Source organism: Xiphophorus couchianus, chromosome 14 (assembly GCF_001444195.1).
Source record: "Xiphophorus couchianus chromosome 14, X_couchianus-1.0, whole genome shotgun sequence".
NCBI classification, from domain to species: domain Eukaryota; kingdom Metazoa; phylum Chordata; class Actinopteri; order Cyprinodontiformes; family Poeciliidae; genus Xiphophorus; species Xiphophorus couchianus.
This window is the reverse complement of record NC_040241.1, coordinates 8,220,513-8,246,519: the sequence shown is the minus strand read 5'-3', so window position 1 is coordinate 8,246,519 and position 26,007 is coordinate 8,220,513. Positions and strand designations below refer to the sequence as shown.

The 26,007-nt window shown below is 38.5% G+C and overlaps 1 protein-coding gene across 6 annotated transcripts in view; it reads right to left on the bottom strand.

The window, feature by feature from the left end:
- The window catches only part of col4a6 (collagen, type IV, alpha 6), a 124,409-nt gene that overhangs the window by 24,161 nt on the left and 74,241 nt on the right, over positions 1 to 26,007 (bottom strand). For 5 of the 6 annotated variants that reach the window (XM_028038925.1, XM_028038924.1, XM_028038927.1 and 2 more), the window contains exons 5-13: positions 11,541 to 11,675; positions 11,276 to 11,320; positions 10,480 to 10,599; positions 10,320 to 10,379; positions 8,672 to 8,707; positions 8,417 to 8,479; positions 7,866 to 7,901; positions 7,672 to 7,713; positions 1,382 to 1,474 (exon numbers count right to left, since the gene is read on the bottom strand). In XM_028038925.1, the coding sequence (XP_027894726.1) occupies positions 1,382 to 1,474; positions 7,672 to 7,713; positions 7,866 to 7,901; positions 8,417 to 8,479; positions 8,672 to 8,707; positions 10,320 to 10,379; positions 10,480 to 10,599; positions 11,276 to 11,320; positions 11,541 to 11,675 (630 nt within the window). Of the gene's footprint in view, positions 1 to 1,381; positions 1,475 to 3,342; positions 3,433 to 7,671; positions 7,714 to 7,865; positions 7,902 to 8,416; positions 8,480 to 8,671; positions 8,708 to 10,319; positions 10,380 to 10,479; positions 10,600 to 11,275; positions 11,321 to 11,540; positions 11,676 to 26,007 lie in introns of all 6 variants that reach the window. The other variant, XM_028038926.1, reaches the window with a different exon arrangement.

Here is a 26,007-nt window from a genome sequence, read left to right as displayed (position 1 = left end):
GAAAAGATGGTGGGATTGAAAAAACAACAACTTTGTTTCAGGAGCAATGAAAATTATTTCTCAGGACATATTAAAAAAATATCAGTGGAAAGTTGATGATTTTACATTTTTCTCATTTAACTTACCTTTGGCACTCCACCAAAGACACTAACACAAATACCTCCATTGGGTGATTTATTGCTTCAAAGGTGTTACACTTTGAGATTCTGTACCTTGGCTAGCTAAGCTAACACCAAACACCACCAAGTAGCTGCTGCCTCTGTGACTTACGTTATTTTTGGCACAAGTTAACAGATATCAGGTAGTTAGAGTGTCAGAGAGAGTAGATCTTGATACTAAAAAGCTAAACATGTAATTCATTTTGTATCAATTTCAGTTGCCTACAGACAATTTGTCCCTTCCACCTCCCCCTCTTTTCCTTTTGAAGCATTAGCTAGCAATGTCATTCACATGTTAGCGTTCCAAATTAGTTCATTTTTTATGGTTAAGAATAATTTTCTGAAACACTGGAGATCAATTCTCATAGAAGTTACTCAAATCTTACATAATTCAATTAGCTGTGTATTAAGATGTGGAAACATTGCATTAAATTTAGTTCTGATCCCAGTTTGGGGCATGTTGACTCTTATAAAATACAAGTGCATGACCTCTGACCTCTAACAACACTGCCCTTCCATTAGACTGTGAGTCGACTGTAGAATATTTGTTGAATTTGTTGGCTGTTAATGCCGGTCCGAAACAAACCCTGACGGACAAAAGAAGTCGTCTATGAAAAAACCAAAGCTATAAAGGTACAAAGTAGCTAACTGTATGCTAGATACTGGGTACTAATTAGAGGTTCCTCTCAGATGAAGTATGCCTAACGTATCTGGGTGGACATTTTAAATTAGTAACCCATGATTTTGTTTTTCTGATGCACAGACTATTTTTTTTTTTTCATCTACCACCTTTCAAAATGGGAAAAAAGGAGAACACAGACAGCATTACATGTTGATTCTCATATTATGTAAGGAAATTCAGATTCTTAAAGACATTTTACACATCTTTCCCATTAAATGTGGAAGGTGCCACATGATTTATCAATGTAAATGAGAAAAACAGATTTCTGAATCCCCATATTTGAGTTTCTTTATCACAGAGCAGCTGTTACACCATGTAGATATACACTGTAGTGAAGCCATAGAAGTCCAAAAATGTGAAAAAAAAAAAAAAAGTAAAAAAATCCTCCATTCATTATTACTTGGTACAAAGTTGAATTAGCATCTCAGCAAACACACTGTGGCTGTCCGATCTCAGCTGATCCACACCGCTTCCTGCTTCCACACAGAGTCTAACATCAAAATGTCGTGGAATGAAGTCGAAGTTGCGTTTTCCAACAAACCTGCAGTCCTTTGTCTCCTTTGGGAAAACCCACAAACTCCACAATGACATTGATCAACGGCTGGCCAGGCTCGCCGGGCAAGCCCACGTCGCCCTGCATGGCGTGATCATGGAAGAGAGACGGCCGTTTACACGCCGCAGTTCTGACCGTTCGGCGGCGGCGGCGAGTCAAAGAGAGGCGAGGCGTCGGGAAGCGCTTCTGTAGCTTCGGCGTGTTTGACGGAGGACGGACTCAACGGGGAGCCACAGAAGAGGATGGAGGGAGGAGAGAGGAGAGTCTGGCGTGACGGTAAAGGGCTGGTCTGTGATGTAAATTTGCCTAAATTATTTGAGATACTTACAACTCATTTACTAGGATTCAGACTGAAATTTTGGTCAAAATGAACCTGAGGTGATTAATCTTAGAGCTCCAAATTACAGATGCACCGATCCGATATAAACATCTGTATCGATCCCGATACGGAGAAAAATTCAACATTGGGTATCGGCGACAATGTGCCAGATCCATGAGGACAGATCTATTCAATCTAAGTCTATGTTTCGTACTCTTAAGTTTTATTATTTATTTCACATTATATCATCACCTCACTAAAATAATAGCCTAAATAATTGTTTTGCCAAAAGTGATTTATTTTTTGTGAAAATTATCTTTTGGCAATAAAACTGCAGTCATGTTTTGGTTGAAATCACTTTTGGCAAAAAATTACTTGCGCCATTACTTTAGAAAGGTGACAATATTTGTCATTCCTTTTGTTATTGACAGTTTCAGTTTCTTTATTATTTATTTTACATTGACTGTTATACTCCTGCTTGCACTGACTGAACAAATTTAAGTTGTTTTTACATGTTTGAACAAACCTGTGAAGTTATTGGTGTATTTAAGTGTTCTGTACTGGTGAACGGTTACCAAACTCAGCACATTTATGTATTTATGAGAAAGAAATGTTTTAAGTCAATTCAGCAATGTCTTTCTGTATCAGCAGATACCAAACCTCAGATATCAGTATTGATATCGGAAATGAAAAAAGTGGATCGGTGCATCCCTTGAAAAAAATGCTTAGTTTATTCTGCATGTAAATTAAATTACGTTAAAATTCCAATATTTTTCATGAGCAAAGAGTTTGCAGGTGTCCCTAATTAAATTTATTTCTATTTTAACTGCACATTTTGTTTGTTTTATGCTAACCTTGTTCAAACTTCTCTATTCCATACTTTTACGTGCCTCATACTAATTTCTAGGAATCAGTATACTTTGATTCTCCTGGATAATTATTTATCCCAGAAGTGAATTCATTTAAACTGACAAACAGTATTGCCATTTCTGATTGGTCGACAACAAGCAGCAACAAATCTTATTCTGTTGGAAAGCGTGCTAATTCCCACATTTGTGAAGAAAATGAATATGTGGGTTGAGCAACTTGGTAGAGATTGTTGTTTGCTTCCATTAAAAACTTACTAAATTCTCATCCATCATATTTCTTGTAAGTCTGCAGCTGCAATAAAACAGCGAAACACCAAATTGTTTTGTTTGACCAAAACAATTATCTATCTTTACTACTCAGATTTTTCTGTTAATAAGAAGTTTCTAATTCTTACGACGAAACTTGAAATTAACATTTGGACTCCAGTTTGTAAAAAATGTGTGTCAAACTCCAGTGGAGAGACAGAAGCTTAATAGGTGCTTCTCAGATGGACCACTTCCTGTACACCTCTCTCCCCAAATCCTCCTCTTCCTCACTCTGTTTCTCTCATCCTCCCATCCATGGCTGGAAAGTTTGCTGCAATCACTGCTCCTGTTTTTTTTTCTCAACCTTGAAGACTTGCTGGTATGTTTTATTTATTTTTTCCCCTCTTTTGGTATAAGATCCCACCATATCTGTAAGTTTTACTGTGTGTGTGTGTGTGTGTGTGAGTGTGTGTGGTGACAGTGCTGCAGCCTCTGCCCTTCCCTCGCTGTGTTACCTTATCTCCTTTGTAGGCAGTGACAATTTTTTCGCCGCTTAGAGACCGGTCACCGGGAGAACCGCTGGGTCCGGGAAGACCCACATCGCCCTGGAGTCCGAAATACACACAACACACCGTTAGCCAATCAGATGGAGCAACTGGTTTGTGGAGGGAAGAAGGAGTAGAGTAGAAGATGAGGAGAATAAAGAAAAAGGAGGAGGAGGAAGAGGCAGAAGTTGGAAAAAAGGGAAAGTCAATTGGAGAAAAGAAAAGTTGCTATTATTATTACTGTGGCTCAAAAATTACTTAAAAGGTTATTTAATTTTACAATTAAGTTTACAGTTTGCAGACAACATAAACTATTTGATTTGTCTTGTTTTATTGATTTATTTATCATCTTGTTTCTAACGCAAACTCAGAAAATGTGAGACTGAAACGTAACACTTGCATGGATTTGGATTTGAGCTGCATGCTACTCTTCGCCGTCGACTTTCACCATAATTTGATTAATTCCATGACACGTTTATACTTCAGCTTGGGCCTAAGTTAACACATAATAGTTTGCAGTGCTGCCAATTTGACTGCAAAACCTGTGAAACATCAATTCTTTGGTCTGTGTTCGACCACTAGGCGGCCTGCTAGATTCTTGGAACCACAAGGGGGCGGGACCAAGCACAGGTCAAACAAAACAAAGGGATGAGAAGAAGAAGAAGAAGAAGAAGAAAAACAGTTTTGAATTAACACAGTTGAGAAATTTGCTGTTCTTCCGTTGTGGACAAAGACATCAAAACTACAATCTGGTAAGAAATACTTCACTCTCTAAGTTCTTTTCTTCTTCTCTTCTTCAGAGTAGCTAGTGTTTAAACTGGTGTGTCATCGCCCCCTAAGGGACTGTGGTGAAGCTGTACAACTCTGGGTGGAATATGGATTTTCAGCTAAGCTAAAGATATAAATAGTTGTGTGTGCTTTCACACAAAGTCCAGACACACAGAGGTGCATTCTTCTTTGTGTGTATGCTCTGTATTTTCAAGTCGTGGAAGATGAGCCACTTTCTGCTGGAAGTTTCTCTCTGCTGAAGGAAAGTTTTGCCACAATGATAAAAATGTATGCAGTTTGAGGACTATGCTTAAAGCTGCAGTATGTAACTTTCAAAACAATGGGTTTTCTTTTACATATTTGCTAAAACTATCTCTATATCCTTTATATTTGTGAAAAGAAAATGAACTCCTCTTGCCTCTTCCCTGTGGTTCTACTGCCATCTGCAGAAATGCACCGCTCCCAGTCAGAAACAACCAATCAGAACAAGGAGGAGGATCTTAGCGCTGTCAATCATGCTTGTGTACGCTCACATTGTAACCCATGCTCTTGGCTAGGCTGCAGCTAGCATGCCACACCGGAACCTGTCCTGAATGCCCAGGCTAGTTAGCATAGTCACCAATGATGTCAGATAAACAGTTTTCCTGTAATAGTATGTTGTTCCTCCACCATCAACACATTGAGCAGCGCATACATGAGCTTGATTTACAGCGTCAAGACCCTCCTCCTGGCTCTGATTGGTTGTTTCTGACCAGGTGCAGAGTATCTCTGCAGAGAGAAAGCAGAGCAATTAGATTTTCACGCAGATTATTTGTCTCATGTTATACTGTAATGGTGACAGTTTTATCAAATATATATAAAAAAACCCATATTGCTTATAAAATTACATACTGTAGCTTTAAAGTATGAATTATTATTAAGATTGCCTAAAGGACAGGTCAAAGCAAATCTGTAAAAACTAAAAAAAATTGTTCAGGTTTAATACAATCAATATTTCTAATTAATATAAATTTGTAATAGAGAAAAAAAAACAACAGGATAGAAAAGAATAGGATGGGAGCAAAAGATTAAGAGTTGTGCTTTTACATTTTACATTTTTTTTTAACACAAAAACATTATCCTTCCTTTCCAAACATCACATCTGGATGTTCCCCGTCTCCCTTAATGCCCTCGAATCTTATTCAGTGTGTGAGGATTTGCCTGAACACACCATACATGCATCGTGTGAGGAAGATGAATGTTAGTAAGGTGTGAGTGAGTGTGTGTGTGGATGGATGGATGGATGATCAGGTGGGAGAGTGAATAGGGAGTGGAGGGGGAATGTACCACCAAACAAACACACGTGATCGAGATGAGTAAGTGATTGGATGCAGGAGCGGGGAGCAGTGATTCCAGCAGTCAGTCGCAGCCCAGACTCTCCCCCCCCCTGGAGCGACAGCTCGGAAATTTCCATAACAAATTCAACGCGCCTTTTCCAATTTGGCAAAAACACGAATGATCTGGATGATTTCTCAAATGAGTTCCGACGAGTGAAATCTCAGAGCTGTCGTTCCACAGTGAAGAAACAAAGTGTGAAGCCCACAAAACAACGAACAACTCTCCAAATCTGAAGAATGGGGAGGAAAAAAAAACTTTTTTCTCTTCAACATTTTATTAGATTTGATCCACTTCCACTTTCACGGAGGTTGTTTGTGTCTCGGAGGCAACCCAGGTGATTTTTAAAGAGACTTTAAAAAAAAAACTGAATCAAGCAATGGCTGAGGTGATTTTTAATTTTTTTTTAATATCAGTCCGTGCCGATCAGAAGACGCTGGGATGCAGAGTGTGTTAAATTGAGGAGAAAGATGGAGGAGGGAAGTTAGGCAGGTTACGGAGCCACCACCGAACGTTTTCCAGCATGCACAATGTTCAATGGAGACATTTCAGACACGAATTCACCCAATTAGACATGCAGGCAAACAAATATCCACACACACACACGTTTCAAATCCTGCTAACGTCTGATTTCTGGGGCACTAATCTAATCTGAGGAATGTTGTCAGGACAACATAACTATAGACAAACAGAACATTTCATTTGCATTTCTGAACTTCAGCGCTGCAACACATTCCACAAAAACTGGGGAGATTTCACTTTTATCAATCTGTAATGTTGCTTTACAGTAAAAAAACAAAACAAAAAACCCAGTAAAATCATGTTCTGGCATTGAGATCAGTAAGAATCTTTAAGATTTTTTTTCTCTGCCTCACATGAAAGTGTTTAGTATCAGTCTGCACTCCCCGAAGCACAACAGCAGGGGCGTCCAAAGTGTGACCCCCCCGGGGGCCATTTGTGGCCCTTAGAGAAATTTTGTATGCCCCCATGACTGCAGTTCAAAGTTGTACACATTTGGCCCTCTGGTTGGCAATTTTGGGATTTTCTCTGCATGAGAATTTCAGTGGCAAATTAGATTCTTCTTTAACATGCTAGGCAAAGTATTTTTGCTTTTTGTTTTAATTTCATAGGAAGTAGAGCTAGAAACATCCAGCAACATCTTACTAAAAAAATTATAAAATAAAATAAATAAAAAAAACACTAGAGCACATTAAAAATTCTATTAAACTTTTTTTATTTTTAAGAAGAAGAATGTTCTTATTTATGTTGCTGGACTCAAATAGACTCAAATATTTTCTACACCTAATAAACAGAACAAAGTTACCCAAAAACTATTCTCCTTTCATTAAGAAAAAAAATGGTGCTTCATTTGTCTTCTTTTGCAATAAGATTGCACATGTACATATTTCTTTAAAAAGGCCAGTTATTTCTTACTAAATGTATATATTTGTGCTTTCATGTCTGTACATTGAGCGCAAACTGGAAGCAAAGTCAAATTCATTGTTGTTGGCTAGTGCAGCTGATTCTAACCATGCTGATACAAAAAAACATAAATAAATAAGTTATTTTCTGTATTGACACCAAGAACAAAATTCAATTCAGTTCAACTAAGAATGTAAAAATATTTCATTAATTCCAAAGGGGGAAAAAACCATTGTATTCATGGTCGTTTCTTCAGCCTAGATCTCAACTACCTCCAAAGAAAGCACAATTATTGATGTAGGTTTTGCTTTTATTTTATGTCAAATCAAAATCACATGATCCAAAGAACTTGATCCTCGTCTTTGTGCTGCTTCTAAATCCTTTCTGATCTCAGTTTGTTTGGAATGTGCTGCAAGCCTGAAAAGCAGGGTGTGTGTTCTTTAAATCAAATAAAACCAGCAAATTCGATTGTTTTAACTGGGTTCGAACCACTTCGGCTTCGACCACAGAGCTTAATGAAATACTCATTTTCTGCTCTATTTACTTTTTTATTTTACTTTATTTCAGGGACTTTGTTATCAATTCAGATGCTTTGTACGCAACTAATCCCTGAATTTACGTTGGAGCAATTCTGTGTGGTCGGAATCGCTGCCTTCTGAAGACGTCCAAACATCTCCAGCTAAGTCCACTTGGTTTTTAAAAATCATTTTGTACCTTTCGTCGTTAATGTCCTACCTTGTCTCCTTTCCCTCCTCGATAAATGTCGCCGCGGCTGCCCTATAAACACAACGGGTTAACAACAGAAAGAGCCAGAGCCACATGTCCTTCTTTCTTTCTGTTATATTAAGCAGGACACATCTTAGTATAACAGTAGTTCATCTGACCTTAAAATAAATTGTAAAATGTCACGGCACTGATCTAAGACTTACCTCTAGCCCTTGGGGCCCCGGAGGGCCGGCGAATCCCTACAAAGAGACAAAAGAATCGGACTCAGTTTTATTTTTTTAGAGCAATTCAGTCTTAAAATTCAGAGATTACATATTTTTGCCCGTTTTTGCCAAAGCTCAGGGTGCTGATTACAAATGCACACCACATGTTTGACTTTTTTTTTTTTTTTTTTTGCGATGTAAATCAAAAACCGTTTATCGTCTTAATGAAATAAAATAAAACTTTAACCCAAAGTTAATAATTGTGACGCGGCAAAATGTTTCCAAGGGGAGCATCAGTGCCTTTCCTTCGGCTCTCATATGAGAAAAGGAATCGGAACTTTGTGATTTTAAGATCAAAACAAAAGCTTCCTTAAAATCCAAATCTGTGCAATAGATTTTAATTGCAGACAGAACTCCATATTATCTACTACCTTCCTCTTTGAAGGACTGCAAATCTCCAATATGTTGTTTTATAACCTTTACTCAGCGATCAAACTGCATTAAAACCTAGTTATTCTGTGACACTCGGACAGGCGACTCGGTTTACGTACGGGGAATCCGTCAATTCCTCTTGGACCTTGGGAACCCGGCGGGCCGGTCGGACCTCTGGGACCCTGCAGAGAAAACAAGAAGAAATAGAAAAAAGAAAAGAAAAAACCTCACTGATGTCATTTTCCCCTAATGCTGAAAAAGTGTAACTAACATCTTAAGATTTTTACACCTAAATGAAAACATGTTTAATTATTCAGGAGGGAAATTCTTCCGTTCTTAACAACTGTGTAAAGAAAAGGAAAGGCAAGTCTTACAGATGGGCCCCTGGGTCCTGGTTCACCTGGTACCCCCTAAATGACAAAATAAAAACATGGATCACAATAAATTAAACACTACATGATGAGTAAATAGAAATTAAAAACTGTTAACTTGTTATTATCCAGAGCATGGGAGAAATATTGTTATTTCGAAATGATGACTTGTTTTTTTTGTCATATTCATTGCGTCTACTTCAGGTTTACAGAGCTAGCTCCACAGCACCACCTGCTGGCCAAATGCAGACACTTCAGGTTGGTTCAGGCGCTCGCCTTGTACAGTACAGTTTAACAATAAATAAATAAATAAATATTTATTTATTTACATATATGAATTCAATATATAAATACATATATGAATATATTAATTTTGTAATATGTACAAAATTCTAAAAAAAAAAAACAACTGGTATTAAAATATGTTTTAGGGCTGAAACCAATGATTATTTCAGTAATCGATTAATCTATCGATTCATTCACAATGATTAATCAATTAATCTGATTTTTTAAAAATGTCATTTTCTTCACATTTTTCATTTAACCACTTCAGACTTTTTTAAAATGCAAAATTAGGAATACATTAAAAACGTAAATAAACAAATGATTCAATTCCTTTCTTTAAAAATATAGTTAAATATGCATCCAGTTGCCTAAAATGCAATAACATCGCAATCCTTTAATAAATCTGAACCAGATGAAGCTAAAGCCATGCTGTATTCACCCGTTAACAATTAACTGATTACTTAAATTAGTTGACTTATGTCGTGGAAAAAACTATTTCCAAGCACTGTTCAGGTAAAATCACTCAATCAGGTTTATTCGTGAATTGTGCACAACTCAGAGAGCTCACAGGACAATCAATAATCAAGCAAGTCTGAAACGGAAAGCTCTGCCAGGCAGAGACAACACATGAGTTTTGTACAAAGGGATCCAAAGCATAGGAATCAGACTGGTTCCCATGCAGCTGGGGAAAAACAACGTCCAACCTTGTACATGTAACCCAAACAGCTTTAACTTGGTGGGAATATACAGAACTTAGAATAAACCTATAGCAATACAACTAGCAGGTGTAACCTAACTAATTTTTCCACATCAACTTACATTTTAATAACTGAGTAATATTTGATTAATGATAATTAAACCAATTAATTGCTTTGCTTCTGTGCATGTTTATTGAGTAAGGTGGACTTAATATGGATTTGTTTCCACTAAATTCTAATCAATCCGTAAACATGATCAGGATTCAATTATTTACTTATAAGACTTGAGAAAGTCTTATAGCTAAGACTTATAGCTAAGTTTAAAATTTGCTTTAAAAAGTTTAAAATTTGACCCTGGATGTTTTTTCATCAGTAAGAGGTCTGAGCCTGTGAGTCGCAGTTATTTTCTACATACGTTTATGAATCTAGATACACTATGATGATGAAGAAGTCGAAATGCTAAAATCCTGTTCACAGGATAAAAGAGGGAAAATATCTAAAAAAAAAAAAAAATGAATGTAGAAGGAAAATATAACATTAGGATTGAAAAGTAAGAACCTAAAAGCAGACAGCTGGAATGAACTTTTACCAAATAAAATCTAACAGCAATTAACAGCAGTTGAGGGCAAAACAGAGTAGAATCAAGAAGTGCCTCCTGGAGATCTTACCTCCGTGTTGTCTGAGCTGTAGGTGGGGTCTCCTTTCTGACCTTTTGGCCCCGTTGGCCCCTGTTTTGTGTTTGTTTTTTTTAGGCAGAAAAACGACAACATGACCCACCTGCAAATCGACACAATCAAAACCAATCAAGGAACGAAAAGCGGCGCTCACTTGAAACCCAGGAAATCCCGGCGCGCCCGTGCCATAGCCGGGCAGACCCGGGTCCCCCGTGGTTCCGTTACAGCCGTCCTTCCCTGGTGGGCCCCTGCTGCCCTGCTGACCCGGGTGACCCTGCAGGAGGAGAGGAGTGGACGGGAACGGGTAATCGACCAGCCTGTGAGTCATAAACCTCGACCACGTTGTTCTTTGTGTTTCCCATCCTCAGATGCTAAGAGTTGTGATTCAGAACCAACATAAATCTCCTTTTCTTTAGGTGCTGTTTGCTCTATTTTGTGTGACTAACATCAGAAAAAAACAGACAACTTATCATCCTGTTGACAGATTGTATGAATATAAAAAAAATCATTTGGTTTTTGTAAGGTTTTATAAAATTTTTTTGTATAAAACACCTTTGATACAGAACATCACATTCAATTCAACTGAATAAAAACAAAAATACTGCATTGATCCCAGAGGAAAATTAAACTCATGTTTTTCAAAGTTCTTTAAAACGTTGTTGTAGATTCAGATGGCAGTGGGAGGAAAGGATCTTCTGTAGCAGTCTGTAATACAGCGGCTCTGAAAAAGCCTCTGACTGAAGACGTTCTGTTTCCATGTGAAAATCTCATTAAGAGGATTCTCAGGGTTGTCCATAATTTACGTGTTGGCTTTCTTTTCATCGTGGCGTCTCCAGGAAATTGACTGCTAGGTCAAACTGCACTGAATGTAAACTGGGATGACATTCAGTCCAACATACTGAAAACACATTGAAAGAACTTGACAACACATTTGTTTCTGATTTACTTACAGGCACTCCATCAGTTCCTCGAAATCCGGGCACTCCCATTGGTCCCTGCATTAGTAAAGACACAACACGTGATTAATTCATAATCAGAAAAACAGAGCAGAAGCAAAGTAGCGGCGGTGAGCTGTGTGTACGCTGACATCCCGAATGTTTGTATCTCGTCCAGATGAGGTTTAAGACAAGATATTGCCAACCGTTGCAACTTTTTACTTTTTCATTGCCGTATATTCTTGTTGATAAAATGTAAATACATCACTGATTCACCCACTTTGTCTCCTTTGTCCCCAGATGGTCCTTTAAGTCCAATATGGCCCTTCTCTCCTTTAGGCCCTCTAGGCCCTAAGCCCCCGCGCGGCCCATCTGGTCCAGGCCGTCCGATCTCACCCATTTGCCCAGGACGACCCTGAGGAAAAGAAAAGGAAAAAAGAAAACTGATGCAATGACGTCTTGAGTCAAACTCAATCATTTTGACTATATGAGCTCATTGAGCATCAACTATACAGAGAACATATAATAAAAATAAGTTAGATAAAAGTTGGAGGAAGCAAATGAGAAGATGATGAATGTTAGAGTCAAAATAATGGTTCACAGACAGAAACAGCTCAATCGCAAAACTTTATTTTTCTGTTCTTCGTGGCTGGCCAGTGAGTCACATTCTGTAGTATACACACCAAGTGCACTGCATATCCCACAATGCACTGCAACAGCTACTCGTGCGTTCAAGCCACTTGCGGGACGAACGCACCGAAGAATCTTCAGGTAAATTCTGTGTTGCCAAAAGATTGTGTTGCGAACGAACTCATCCCTGCATTTTGCTTAAAAGACGTTAACAATCCAAGGCTGGAAGGAAGAGCAGAGAAAAGTAAATGTGTTTTTTTTTCTCTTTTAAAAAAAAATCTTTTTAAAACAAACTATTACACTTTATGAGCAATAATCCTTTTTGGCCACAGTTGATTCGATGTTCAATATACCTCAATGTAATACACAGATACTATTTGCAGATAGATATCAATACCGAGACTGCAGCATTGTTAATCGCTAAAAAAAAGTCAAACTCTCTTTGCTTTAGTTTTAAAATAATAGAACCCTGTTTAATGGTGGCCACGTTTTTCCACACACGTCACGTCAACTAAAAACAATTATTGAACACTTTCGGCGGGACGGCAAGAGAAAACACCGTTTAATGTCGCCACATTGTGGCTTAAATTCTGCTTCAACCAAAACAATTAATTGTGATTAATCTATTATTCAAACGATTAACTGATTTAGTAATCAATTCATTGTTAACTGGAGTATGACAACTCTGAAAAATGTGCAGTTTGGTGAAAATAATAAATTTTCATAGCAGTAAATAAGCTGAAACTGTACAAAAAGTATAGAATTTTGCATTTAAGATAAAAGAAAACCCTTTGTCTGTAAATATGATTTAGTCAAAACTCCTCAAGTGATATAGATTTAGCTTCACCTGGTTCATATTTACTTCAGGCAATAAAATGTTTATTTCCAAATTTTAAAAAGTAATTGGATTATTTGTTTATCTGCATCTTTCAACGTATTTTTAATATTGTATAAAAAGGGTTAATTGGTCAAATGAAAAATCTGTAAAATGTGCCATTTGTTATATTTTAATCAATTAATTGTCAGACTAATAGATAGATTACTAAAATAATTGTTAGATGAAAGCCCTAATTAACAGTACCAACAAAGCTGTAATTCTAAATTTGTGTTTTTATTAGATTTATAAAAGCCCAAAATTTGATATTGATATTTTCTGCAAATATGGAGCTTCATATTTTATACACTGGTTCAACTAATAAAAGTAGTTCAACCAGTGTTTAAATGTAATTTTTAAAAAAACTAAATAAAAAAAAAGTGTCTAAAATCAATTGTAAATCTTTGTTTCTCTGAAAGATGCAGTTACACCACTACAACCACAAGATGGCAGCATAGACACAAACAGCTGCTGAATTAGAGGTTAGGAAGTGGAATCCCTTCATTAGGAGGCCGGACTCAATAACTCACTAAGGTACACACATTCACAGGACTGCTCAGAGTACTGACAGCCTGCGATTAGCTCATACTTTAAACAATATAACAGGGTAAGGAGAGAGGAAGCGGATCAGGCTATGAAAACAAGTCTGAGAGAGAGGCAGTATGTCCTGCGGTCAAAGGAAAGTAAGATTCAGATCTAAGTCACAATGTTTAGTCATCATGCAAATCGGGAACACGGCAGGAAGAAGTTCTGTTTCAATTTTCATGAAAAATATGCTTACAAACTCCACTGACAAAGACCGTCATGCGTTATCTAGGAATGTAAAAGACTGCAGCGTGTAAGACATTTACAAGGGATTTATACAGCTTGTAAATGCTTGTACGAGCGCACACGCATGCTTCTCGTCAATGACAGCACACAAAATGCAACTTTACATGTATGATCACAGAACTGCTGTTGTCTTTTAAAGCGCCGGTGACCCCTGATTAGCGTCCTTTGTCTTGGAGTTAGGGGCCGCGGCTCGGCTTCCAGCCCACGTGGCCTTAGGGGGTAGGAAGGGAAGCATAATGACAGGGCTGTGCCAGCTAAAGGAAGCCTGCCAAAGCTGTCTGGCCCAGATTTGACACTCACACCTGGTTTCACCCAGAGAAAATATGCAGAGCTTCCACCAGGAGACACTTTCTCTCACACATAATTAAACAAGTCAACGCTGAAGTTCAGATTCACAAGTACAATCAGACGCAAGTTTGGCCTGTGTACCAATCCAGATTAACTCAATTTCAAAACCTACAACACTTTCCACATCTATCCAACTATCCAACATAAATTTGATGTAGGATAGCAGATAAATACAGTTTGTGATCTGGGTCAATACTCTTAAATTTTCAAGTCTGTCCAAGACCATGCTGCAGCATTTCAGTCAGATTTATGCCTAAACTTTGACTAGACTACTCCAAAATCATTAGGAGGTGGTCTTGCTGACGTGCTCCGGATCAAAGTCCAAATGCTCTTAAATTTTGAGAGATATCAATATGAATACACGATACAAGATATATATACAAGATAGATAAAGAACATTGCTATAGGTATTGTCCAATTGTTTATCACACTAACTTTTGCTATGCTTTAACCAAAAGACCACTCCCATGTTGTGTTTTCTATACATGGTTTGAATACAATACTTTTTATTGAACTCATATGTTAGCCAGTTCCACCAGTGACCAGTCTGTCCCATCTCTGACTTCCGACATCATCCGTCTCACACCCTCACCAGTTGGCATCCCTGTCTGTTTTCATGCCAGCCCGTCGGGTCTCTTCCCGCCTCTTCCAGACCTTCCACCCACATCACCTTCCACCTGACTGGTCAGTTTATAGTCCCAAATCCCTTTCAGCACAAAGGTCACAATGGGGCCCATTCTGGCCTGCTAAGCTCCCTGGACTTACAGCTCCAGTCTAGCCTAGCTCATTTCCTGATAGCTGAGAGTGCTTGGACAGACAGATTCTGGTCACCGGGCGTGTGAAAACCGGTAGGTATGTGTGCGCGTGTGTGTGTTGTCCATGAATGCACATTCACACAGAGATGAACACATACCCCGAGGGTTTTTAATCGAGTCGTATTGTCCTGTGGGCTGGTGAGTGCCAAGAGTAAGATTTCGGTTGTCACACCGAATGCTCCCTTATGGGCGATGACGGGCATAAGCACAGAGGGAGGGGTTCGTGAAAGTCCCGGGTCTCTGGGTGCATGTTTAATCATCAGGGCACACCAAACACGAAGTAAGAATTGAGCCAAATACAACCGACACGTGAATCAACAAAACCTCAAACCTCCTTGGTATGAAAAAATATTTATATATTTCGAAAAAAGAAACAGGTACATATATATCTGGAAAAGCAACTTCACACTTCTCATTTCATTTGACTCCAGACACATTAAACAGAGGAAGAGGTAAATCATCAGTGGATGGGAATGTTTGGGTTGACTGGACTTGTTGCTCTGTTCTGATCACACAGTGAACCCAAACACATCTTGTGTATTTATATGTATTTAATGATGAAACAGGAAAGAAAGAACGACGCACGAATGGAATATTTCCCATTTATCCCTGTGGGGGGTAAAACTGAGTGACGGTTACCACTTTGTGGTTCAGAGTTTGTGTCTTTCTGACTTGCGGGGTTAAGAGTTTCCCTGTAAGATCAAAGAATCTGTCGCTTTCACACTTCACCCAAAACCTCGAGATTTTGATAAAACATGGGACTCGGGTAAACAACTTTGAACATCTATAAAATCCTGTTTGCATATTTTATGGTGGCTGCATGCTAGTACAAACTCCTCAGATTCACAGATTTGAACTAACTCAACTAAATATTTACTCACAACCTGAAACATTATTAGTGTTAATGCAAACATATGGGTGGAAATGGGAGCAACACGTTTAAGGAGCGATATGATTTTTCTTCTGTTTAAGAGGAGAAAAAAAGTAATTTAAATATCTCTGTCTCAACAATACCAACTATAACTCCATGCTGATAATGATGCGTTTAAGCAATTTCTATAACTTAGATGCAGAAGATACAGCAAAAAGATGAGCTCAGTAAATTAGTTGACTTAAATGTGTATTATTCTTGAACATAGCAGCTAAATTGACTCTTGCATTACGCGTTCTTGTTGCTATCCGCCTTATTCTTGGTGGTGTTGTTGTGGGACTAAATGTAGTTGCAACCTTCAGTATTTGCGATAAAGCTGTCTTGTTTGGTAGTTAATCACGTGTAACGAGATGCATTTGTTGTTTTAAATTAGTGGTTTGCAGTTTAGCTAAATTCCTTGGTTTCTCATCCGAACAAGACTACCTGAACCGCCGTGTCTCCTGCACCTTTAATCACTCTGATATTGTGGCTTCAGCATGTGTCGACACCTTAACTGTCGAACTAAAATGTGCAAAACAGGGAATTATGACTCTGATGCCAACAGAAGAGGAATCAATACAAATATGGCATCTAAATTGGAGGCATATTTTCTTCTATCACATGGTTTAACGAAAAAAAAAAACATGGGTAAAAATAACCCCTGACCTAATACTGTACCTGGGTTTAAACCAACAACTAGCTGTACAACATAAGCTTCAGAAATGGATTAACATAACTGTTAATCCATTTCTGGATTAACAGAAATGGATTAACAGAAATGGATTAACATTTCTGTTAATACCTGCAATCAGGTACAATTGATTGCAGTGATCAATTGTACCTGATCACTGCAGATCAGGCACAATTCTAAGTTGAAGAAATTCTTCACAAAGAGTAGAAAACTGAAACCTAAAATAGTCAATGACCTCTCAGTGATTTAAAAGCATGAAAAAGCCCAAGACAGAACTGTTAATTTTACAAAGTTAAGATATTGTATACATTAACATTTGGTCAGTGTGAGCCATGGGGCTGATTAGCTGCTAGAAGTCCGTGTGTTTTATTATTATTATTTTTATTATTTAATTTCAATTTGATATTTTATTTCTTCTTCACGTTCAGACTGAACCAAAGTTCCAAAAAAAATAATGACTGTTTCTATCAAGACTAGCAACTTCACAGCCATGTCAAGCAAAGACAGTGCCCACCCGTCATTATGACATCTAAAGTACTAACAATAATAAGAGAAAAATCGGTGTGTCTACTTTTCCGTTCTATAAATGTGTTTCCTTTAAATTTGTATGATTTTGAATTTTTCAAGTTTGAAATTGCTTATCTTACACAAATACACCGTGTTCCAAATTATTATGCAAGTTATATTTTCTCAGATTTTCCTAAATGGTCAATGCAAATGATGGTCAGTATAATTTTCAAGTCATGAACTATTACAGTATAAATCAAATTTTACTGAACAAAGCTCTTCATGAGAACAGTATGTTTTCAAAAATAAAAAACTCAAAATGCTCCAAATGTTCCAAATTATTATGCACAGCAGATTTTCTAAACATTCTCTGGATTATAAAGAACTGCAAACGGTCATTCTTTGAATGTGCAGCATTAAGTCACGTACTAAAATCAAAAGTTATTTCAATCAAAAACATCTCAACAGACCGAGTTACATGTTAACATAGAACCTTCTTTGATATCACCTGCATAATTCTTGATCCATTGAACTTGTGAGTTTGTGGAAAGTTTCTGCTTGAATTTCTTTGCAGGATGTCAGAAAACCTTCCCAGAGCTGCTGTTCTGATATGAACTGCATTCCACCCTCAGATCTTCTGCTTGAGGAAACTCCAAAGGTTCTCAATAGGGTTGAGGTCAGAGGTCAGAGGAGGATGGTGACACCATGAGTTTCTGCCCTTTTATGCCCACATCAGCCAATGACACAATGATATTTCTTGCAGCCTTCATTGTCATGCATGAAGATGATTTTGCTACTGAAGGTTCGGCTCTTCTTTTTGAACCATGAAAGAAAGTGATCAGTCAGAAAGTCCATATACTTTGCTGAGGTCATTTTCACACCTTCATGGACTCTGAAGGAGTCGACCAATGATTCTCTCCCCATGATTTCGGCCCACAGCATGACTCCACCACCTCCTTGCTGACGTCACAGCCATGTTGGGACGTGGTGGCCATCCACCACCAATCCACTACTGCGTCCATCTGGACCATCCAGGGTTGCACAGCAGTCATCAGTGAACAAGTCTGTTTGAAAATTAATCTTCATGTACGGCTGGGCCCACTGCCACCGTTTCTGCTTGTGAGCTCTGGTTAGGGGCCCAATAGTAGGTTTATGCACCTCAAGCCTCTGGAGGATCCTCCACCTTGAGGTTCCAGAGGCTCCAGCAGCTTCAAATAACTTTTTGCTGCTTTGTAAGGGCATTTTAACAGCTGCTCTCTTCATACGATGAATTTGTCTAACAGAAACCTTCCTCATTTTGCCTTTATCTGTACAAACCATCTTTGTTCTGAATCAGCCACAAATCTCTTCACAGTACGATAACACTTCAGGTTTCATTAAATATCTAATGTTTTCATTCCTTGTCATACGGCACTACACTATCTGATGATTTTCGTCAGCAGATCCTTTCTCTTTCCCATATTGTTTGAAACCTGTGGCCTGCTTAATAATGTGGAACATCCTTCTAAAGTAGATTTCCTTTAATTGAGCTCACCAGACAAACTAATCAACCAGCTCTCTGAAATTAATTATAGTGATTCAAAGAGCCCTGACACACAATACCATCTAGAAATTTAACAGCACAACAAAAACATTAATCTTTATGACACTTAAATTCAATTCGCATAATAATTTGGAACACTGTGTAAACATAAGAAGGTTGAGGTGTGGTTGTAATATTTGACAGGGTTGGGATCATATTGCATTGTATGTTACATTATTCTAACAAAACTATCATTATATGTACAGTATATTATGTTAGATCTGTTGTTCTCAACGAATAAACCAAGGAGATCAACCAACTTTAAGCTCCATTTTGTTTTTCCCCTCCACAAACTGCACATTTCTCCTTTCATGTTCCACCAGAAAGCTTCCCACCGCTCCTCAGCCCCTCTGGTTGTGATGATGGCTGCTATTAAAACCAACTACCTGTTGTCTCCTTTCATCCAGATGCTTTCCCTGACAGTAAAAATCGCATTTAGCGCTCATTGAGCGGCACCAATCCCCCGGAGATGTCGTTATAAAGTCTCAGTGTTTTCTCAGCTGCAGAGCAAGGAGGACGGTAAAGACGGGGGGGGGGGGGGGATCAAATCACGGAGCTTCCTTGGATGTTATTTTTTTAATTTAAATTCCAGATTGCCGCCCTTTACAAACATTTCTATAGCATTTTCTTCCTCAACAAAAAACAAAAGAAAACCGACGTTTCTCACTGAGGCGTAAGAGTTTAGAAATATGTATTTTCAAGCACTGAAACTCAAATGAACCTTATTAAAGGACACTGAAGCAACTGTATGTCTACATTATCCACTTCCCTTAAAATCAGCCTGAGGTGACGACTGAGTCCAAACAGCAGATGTAATTGGCATGTATGGCTCTTTAAAACCTTTAAGATTTCCAGGACCCGTTTCCAGATGTGCCTCCAAAAGCAACTCCGGTTACGATCTGTCTAGTCCTAGACAACATCACCGTATTGTCTAGGACTAGACAATATCGCGATAGACATGGTCAATAGCGATAGATATTGATAGCGTATCAATATTTACTTCATATTGAATATATAAGCTGTGTCCGAATTCAGGGGCTGCATCCTTCGAAGGTCGGATTTGTAGGCCGATTACGTCGTAGCGTGGCGACAAGGCCTGCCTGAATTCAAAGACTTCTTCGAATGTGGCCTTCAAATGCGTCCTTATTTTCCCCAGATTTGAAGGATGGGTCCGGTGTATCCTTCACGGACCACAATATCCCATGATTCATTGCGGGTCCAAACCGAGCGTTCAGGCAAAGCGGTGATGGCGGTGAAGAGCGGCAAATTATTTTGCTATATTACACTTTAAGTGGCACAACATGACTTTTTTTGTTTTTTACAATGTTTTTAGGTTTCCAGATAAAAGGTAAAATAATATTGTTAAAGTGCCGTGGGTTTGTTGGGACCACAGCTAATACTAAGAAGAATGTATTTTACAGACAATAACAGTAAGGAACTTATTTATGTTTTTAATTAGATTTTATTTTATATATTTATTTCTTCAATATTATTTTTCATGTCAGTGTTAATGTCATGAGGCCTTCTGATGCCATGACACTTCCAATCTGACTCATTAGGATTTGAGTCAGAACCAGATGCTTTGTTCTGTGTCATTTCTGCGGTAAGGGACCTGGATAATGGACAGGGGGCGCTGGCCCAAAAAAGTTTGAGAAACACTGACCTAGCTTTTGAATGAATGAAGAAAATTTGAATTTCAATTGAACTGAATGGAGATGGGCTTCAATTTAGACAAGATCCCGTTTTTCCTTCCACTCAACTTACCACCGTTTGGTCGGACAGATCACTCCGTGACATTCTAGCCTTTTTGTAGACGGTATTAATTTCCACAATAGTGAATGCTATAAGATATATATATTAAAACAAAAAACTTTATTGCTTTTGAGTGAAACTTTCATTTTCTAATTAGCTGCAAGCCATAATTACCAAAATAATAATAAAAAAATGTAATCTATATGTGAGCAAGTATTGTTTCTGTTTTGATTTTTTTTTCTATTGTAAAGCAGGCCCAGACACTGCCCTGTTTTCCTGGAGATAAAGCCGCTGTTTTGACACGCTGTTTACGGAGGAACCAGAGAAGTTATGATCAGTTAAACACTCTAGGAGATAAACGGGGGCCAAATAAGATCGTTCTACGATAGGGATGAAAGATGCCTTCTTCTATTCCCTCCTCTATCTCTGAGTGGTTGACCCAAGACTATTATAGACATAACATTCTTTTATGAATGCTAAGCCAAGCAGTCAATCAGCCAACCTTCAGGGATTTATGTAGGAAATTTGATTTGTGCGCCACTAAATTCCTGCACTAACAAAACGGTGTTAATTTTTGTCATGTAATCAAATTAAGTTTGGAAAACGTTCTTTATTTAGCATAAAAACTTAATAAACTTAAAATATTCACTTGAATAAACGTAATGTGATGACTTGTGACTAGCTAAGGCAATATATTCAAGCTGAATCACCTTTTTTCTTTCTGTTAGTATTTATGTTTTACAATTAAATTGCTCCCTTTGCAACATGCATGAAGTACGCCAGATAAATTTTATGACTTAGGTTAATTTAAGTTAACCAATATTTATTTTACAGTTTTCACACTCAATGGCAGATTTTTAAAAATTTTTTTATTCCACCCCCAAAAAGCGAAGTCAACAATTCAAGCTTCCGAGTTCGTTGTGGCCCAGTTTATAAAACTCTTGACTGACTTTGAGAGAGAAACACGTCAGCAGTTGAACTTTCTCAATTTGCTCCGCGAGAGGAGAGGACGCGGAGGACGTCCGAGTGAGTGGGCGACCTGCAGCCAGCTGTGTTTAGGTACGCTGGAAATTGGGTTTCAGGGGAAGTTTGAGGATGCCCTGCTGCCTTGGCCTTGGTGTGGATATGTGTACATCAGAGACATAAACAGCCCTGACATAAGAAATGCACAACCTGATGCATTTCATACCTGAAGCACTCTCTGTACTCCCACACTTTAACCGTCCACCGTGCCACACACGGAGCGTGCCTTCCGCTCATTTTTAATGCCATTTTTTACTGAAAAGCGACGCACAGCTGCATGTTTAATTGCAGCTTACCGACCGTTTTCTTCAGAAACAAGCCAGCAACGCCGGCCACCTCTGCTGAAGAGGTGAGAAAAAAAAAAAATTCTCGTAAATGTTTATTTGACACGCCGTTAACGATCTGTGCGATCTGGAAAAACAACCGCGCCTCGATGCTCCCTTCAGTCCTATAAAATCGGTAATGATCAGTTCTGCACATTCCTCCACGTGTTAGTTAAACACACCTATACAAAAGCTATGTGTAGAAAAGACGGGGGATTAAAGACTTTTCCTCTTTTTGTTCCCCCATCCTCCATAATTTTCCTCTCATTTTTGTGTAATGGAGTTGAAAGGAGGAGACTGGGTTTAAGATTAAATGCACAAGAATGTACATTCAAGGCAAAAATGGAGGAAGGGTTTCTGTATACATTTCTGCCACAAGGTATATCTCCCAACGTATTTAAATTTCACTCTGAAATGAATTTATCATTCATCACTCGTGATGTAGATTATTTTTTCTTGTACTGTACAATTGCGTACACGTTCAATTTCTGGATTTAAGGACAAAGCAGCCAATGCAGATCATCTTGAAAATGACATTTTCAGGAATCAACCATCTAGATTTAGGTTTGCCAACTTGCCAACATATTAGACACAAAAATACTATTTTTTTTCTCAACACCAGTGAGCGCACAGTTAAGCCCAAGAAGATTCATATTCCCAGCAGATGTGCTACTATTTACATTTTATTAAAAAAAATACCTGAAATTATATATACCCTTTTTAATAATCAATAGGTCATCTTTATTTTCATTAAAGCGACCAAAGCCTTCTCATAATACGCCTGTCATCATCTTAATCTTTATATTCCTGCAAAGACTATCAGATTTGAGTCTGGACCACTCAAATCAACTCCAGTTCCAGACATAGAAGTTTGTAAAATGAAAAGATGGGTATGAATATCTTTGGGCTATTTTACCATTACACATTTTTTTTTTTTTTTGCTGACCCAGCTTTCATAAGTTTCAACAAAAATATATTTGAATATATTTTACCAGGTGGTTCAAGTCAGATATTTGGAAAGCAATTCACTCCCTATAGCAGAGATTTGTTTTTCCAAAGATACGCTTGCTTTGTATTTACACAAAGATCACAGACAAAAGCAGCATTATATATGTTTCACTTAATGTTTAATAGATAAAGTCTAGCACAGCCAGACTAAAACTAATCTCAGGTGAACATCAGAGAAAACACTAAAAATCAAACTCCTGTAAAAAATAAGTTCCTGAAGGCGCCATGTGAGGGCGGTATAGTGCATAACAAAGAGGGAGAGGAGAGACGGACTCATGCTTTCAAGCTAGACTTCTGTCTTGCAGTTCAACATTTCCCTCTGTGAGGAAGGCATAAATAATAGCAACATCAGTTGATCAAAGCAGGTGAATGAAGATGAAAAAGGAAGAAGAGATTTTCTGAAGGTAATTTGTGTAGCTGCGATTTAGCACGGCTACACACTTAGATGTACCTGTCTGATTCTGTGATCTCTGAGTTACCTCTAACCTTTGACCTGTGTTTGGCTAAACACTGGGCTTTGCACTTGGAAAGAAGTGCAGCTATGACTACGGCGGGGTTTCGTGTCTATCTAAATAAGGACATCAGCGTCCACCGAGAAGTTCAAAGCTTGAATTTAAGCTCCGACTGCAATAAAAGGGAGGATCTCTTAGGGGGCCTCTACAGACGACAAGAGGCTGCTTTACCTTTACTACAGTATCGTGTGCGTGAGAGTCTCTTCAGATGAAGCCTAAACAAATCTCCCTGCCCCCAACATATTTTAGCCCCGTTTGAGCATCAAAAAGGAGGGAGCGCCCGATAAAATGCCATCGGAGGCCCACCAGTGGGTGTGGGTGTGAGCATTCATGTGTGTGTGTGTTGGGAAGTGAAATGCTTGGGTGACAGGCTACCGCTGATAAGTCTGTCCTGTCAGACTATCTGACCTGTAGGTACATCAGCATACATGCCAGAGAAGCACACCTATAGAGGCTGGTGGAAGGGCTCAAACCCAAACAAGCTCAAAGGCAACAAAAGCAGCACATTAAAGAGTAGTAGACATGAAAAAGGACAGAGTGGTCCAACATACTGTACGTGTAAGATCAAAGTTATCATCCATGTTCACAATCTAAGTCTCTGGGTGAATGTAGGGGAAGAGTAGGTGCCGATGAAGCCTTCATGGTCTATTGTTTTGTATTCCTCGTTGTCCTTTGACCCATCACTCTTGTTTCAAACTAGGACAGCGAAGGTATTCTGCGCCTGCAAAACCCTCTAAAACACAGGACATGATAAAACATGAACAGGTGTTCAAATTCAGTTCAAATTCCTGTCAATTATCCAGAGTAGCCGGATAATTGACAGCGGTACATATGGGTTCTCTGTTTAATTGGCATGAATTCTGCAGCCGCATTTTGACCGCAGGATTGGTTGCCAGTCAGTCCTGAGTGTGTTATTGACTCAATACACTACTAATCATAACCCTGAGCCAAAATCTTAAGAGCATAAAAAATGAGTGAGTTATTGGAGGAATATCGGTATTTTGGGCTAAGTTGAAGCATGCAGACCACCAAAGTAAAATGATTTAGTGAGTTTCATAAGAGTTCTTAAGTTTTTTTCTGAATGCTGATATCAATCATAAAGCATTGTGAGTCTGTCGAAAGATCTGAACACTCCTTCAAGTTATTTTGGTTTGTGTTATTCTTCTCTTAGGATTTTGCTCACTGATCAAGAATCTTTGGGACATCCAAAGATCCTAGTATACGAGTGAAAGGAAAGAACTAAAAACATAAATTTATTAGAAAAGCAATTAATTAAATGTTTTTCGCCTTTGACAAAGAGGCAGTGGTGGCTCGATCAATGGGTGCTGGGCTTTTGATTGGTGATCAGAAACCGGATACACTATAAAGAGTTGTTAAAATGAAAATGAACTGAGATGCAATTTTTGACGTTTTCAGTTTTCATTCACGCTCTCGGTTGAAAGTTGTTGCCCTCAGCAGGGAGGAGATTGTTTGGGCATTAGACCCTGATCACTCTTGGTATAATGTAAAAATAATTTTGTCAAGATCAAAAACCTCTACAGCAAGATTAGATGGTGAAGATACTAGATCAAGATGCCTCTTCATCTAGTGTCCAAACCGTTTAATCCAGATCAGCAATGTCAAACTCCAGTTCTCGAAGGACGATGTCCTGCAGATTTTGTCCCCGGTCAAACACAACACAGTCAAATTGTAAGAATTATCTCCTCAGAGAATAATGATATTCCACACAGTCCTGGTAATGACCTAATTATCTGACCCAGGTGTATTAATGAGGAATCCCATTTAAAAGTTGCTGGAGATCGGCCCCTGCTCTAGATCAAGGTGAGATTGCTTGGAAATACTGTCTAGACCAGGTGTCGTTAAATCCAGGCCTCGAGGGCCAAAATCCGGTAACTTTTATACATGTCTCTGCTTCAACACACCTGAGTCGAGCAATGAGATCATTAGGAAGACTCTGGAGAGCTTGACTGCACAGAGGAGGTAATCCAGCCATTTGATTCATATGTGTTGGACCAGGGACACGTCTAAAAGTTGCCAGACACCTTCCCTCGAGGGCTGGATTTAAGGACCCCTGAACTGGCGACATAGTTTTGGCATTACCTAAAGTCTTGAGAAGTCAGCAGGGCTAATCCTTTCCATTTCTGCATCACGGTTTTCCCTTAAAAAGTCTATAATGAATACGGTGAATTCAAGGGCCATTCGTCATCTAGGTTGAACGTTAGTTGCAGCTCAACTCGGGAATCGGGAATTACCTCCAACTTCCAATTGAGCTAATATCCAAAGTATCAAATTCCTCTAGATCTTTATGAGCCTTTTTACGAAGTAGAGTCTGTTTATTTGAGGCCAGCTAAGCAAGATAGTTCAGAATAGAAGAAATATGTAATAATGGTGAATGTTTAGAAGGTTTTAGAACTAAACTACAGAAAAGTCAGGTTTGAGAAGGACCAATATAGACTTTAAATGAATACAAGTATTTTATATGTGGACAAGCTTTGTAAATAGTGATCCAATCCTCACAGATAAATCTTAATGAATTTATTGAAAGAACTAAGAGATTCTCTGTTGTTCTGAAAGACAGTTTAAAATGCCAAGAATTGCCAACGTTGTTGTTGTAAGACGGCACCGGAGGAACTACTTCAGGAACTTATTTTTACAGGAGTTTGATTTTTAGTGTTTTCTCTGATGTTCACCTGAGGTTAGTTTTAGTCTGGCGTTGCTAGACTTTATCTATTAAACATTAAATGAAACATATATAATGCTGCTTTTGTCTGTGATCTTTGTGTAAATACAAAGCAAGCGTATCTTAGAAAAAACAAATCTCTGTAACAGGGAACGGCATGTTGCAGTTTTGACAACACATTTGTTTGGGAGTTAAAACTATCTTCCCCAGCAGTCCCTGATCTGGCTTCGTTCCTCTGCCTACATTTTTGCATAGGGCTTA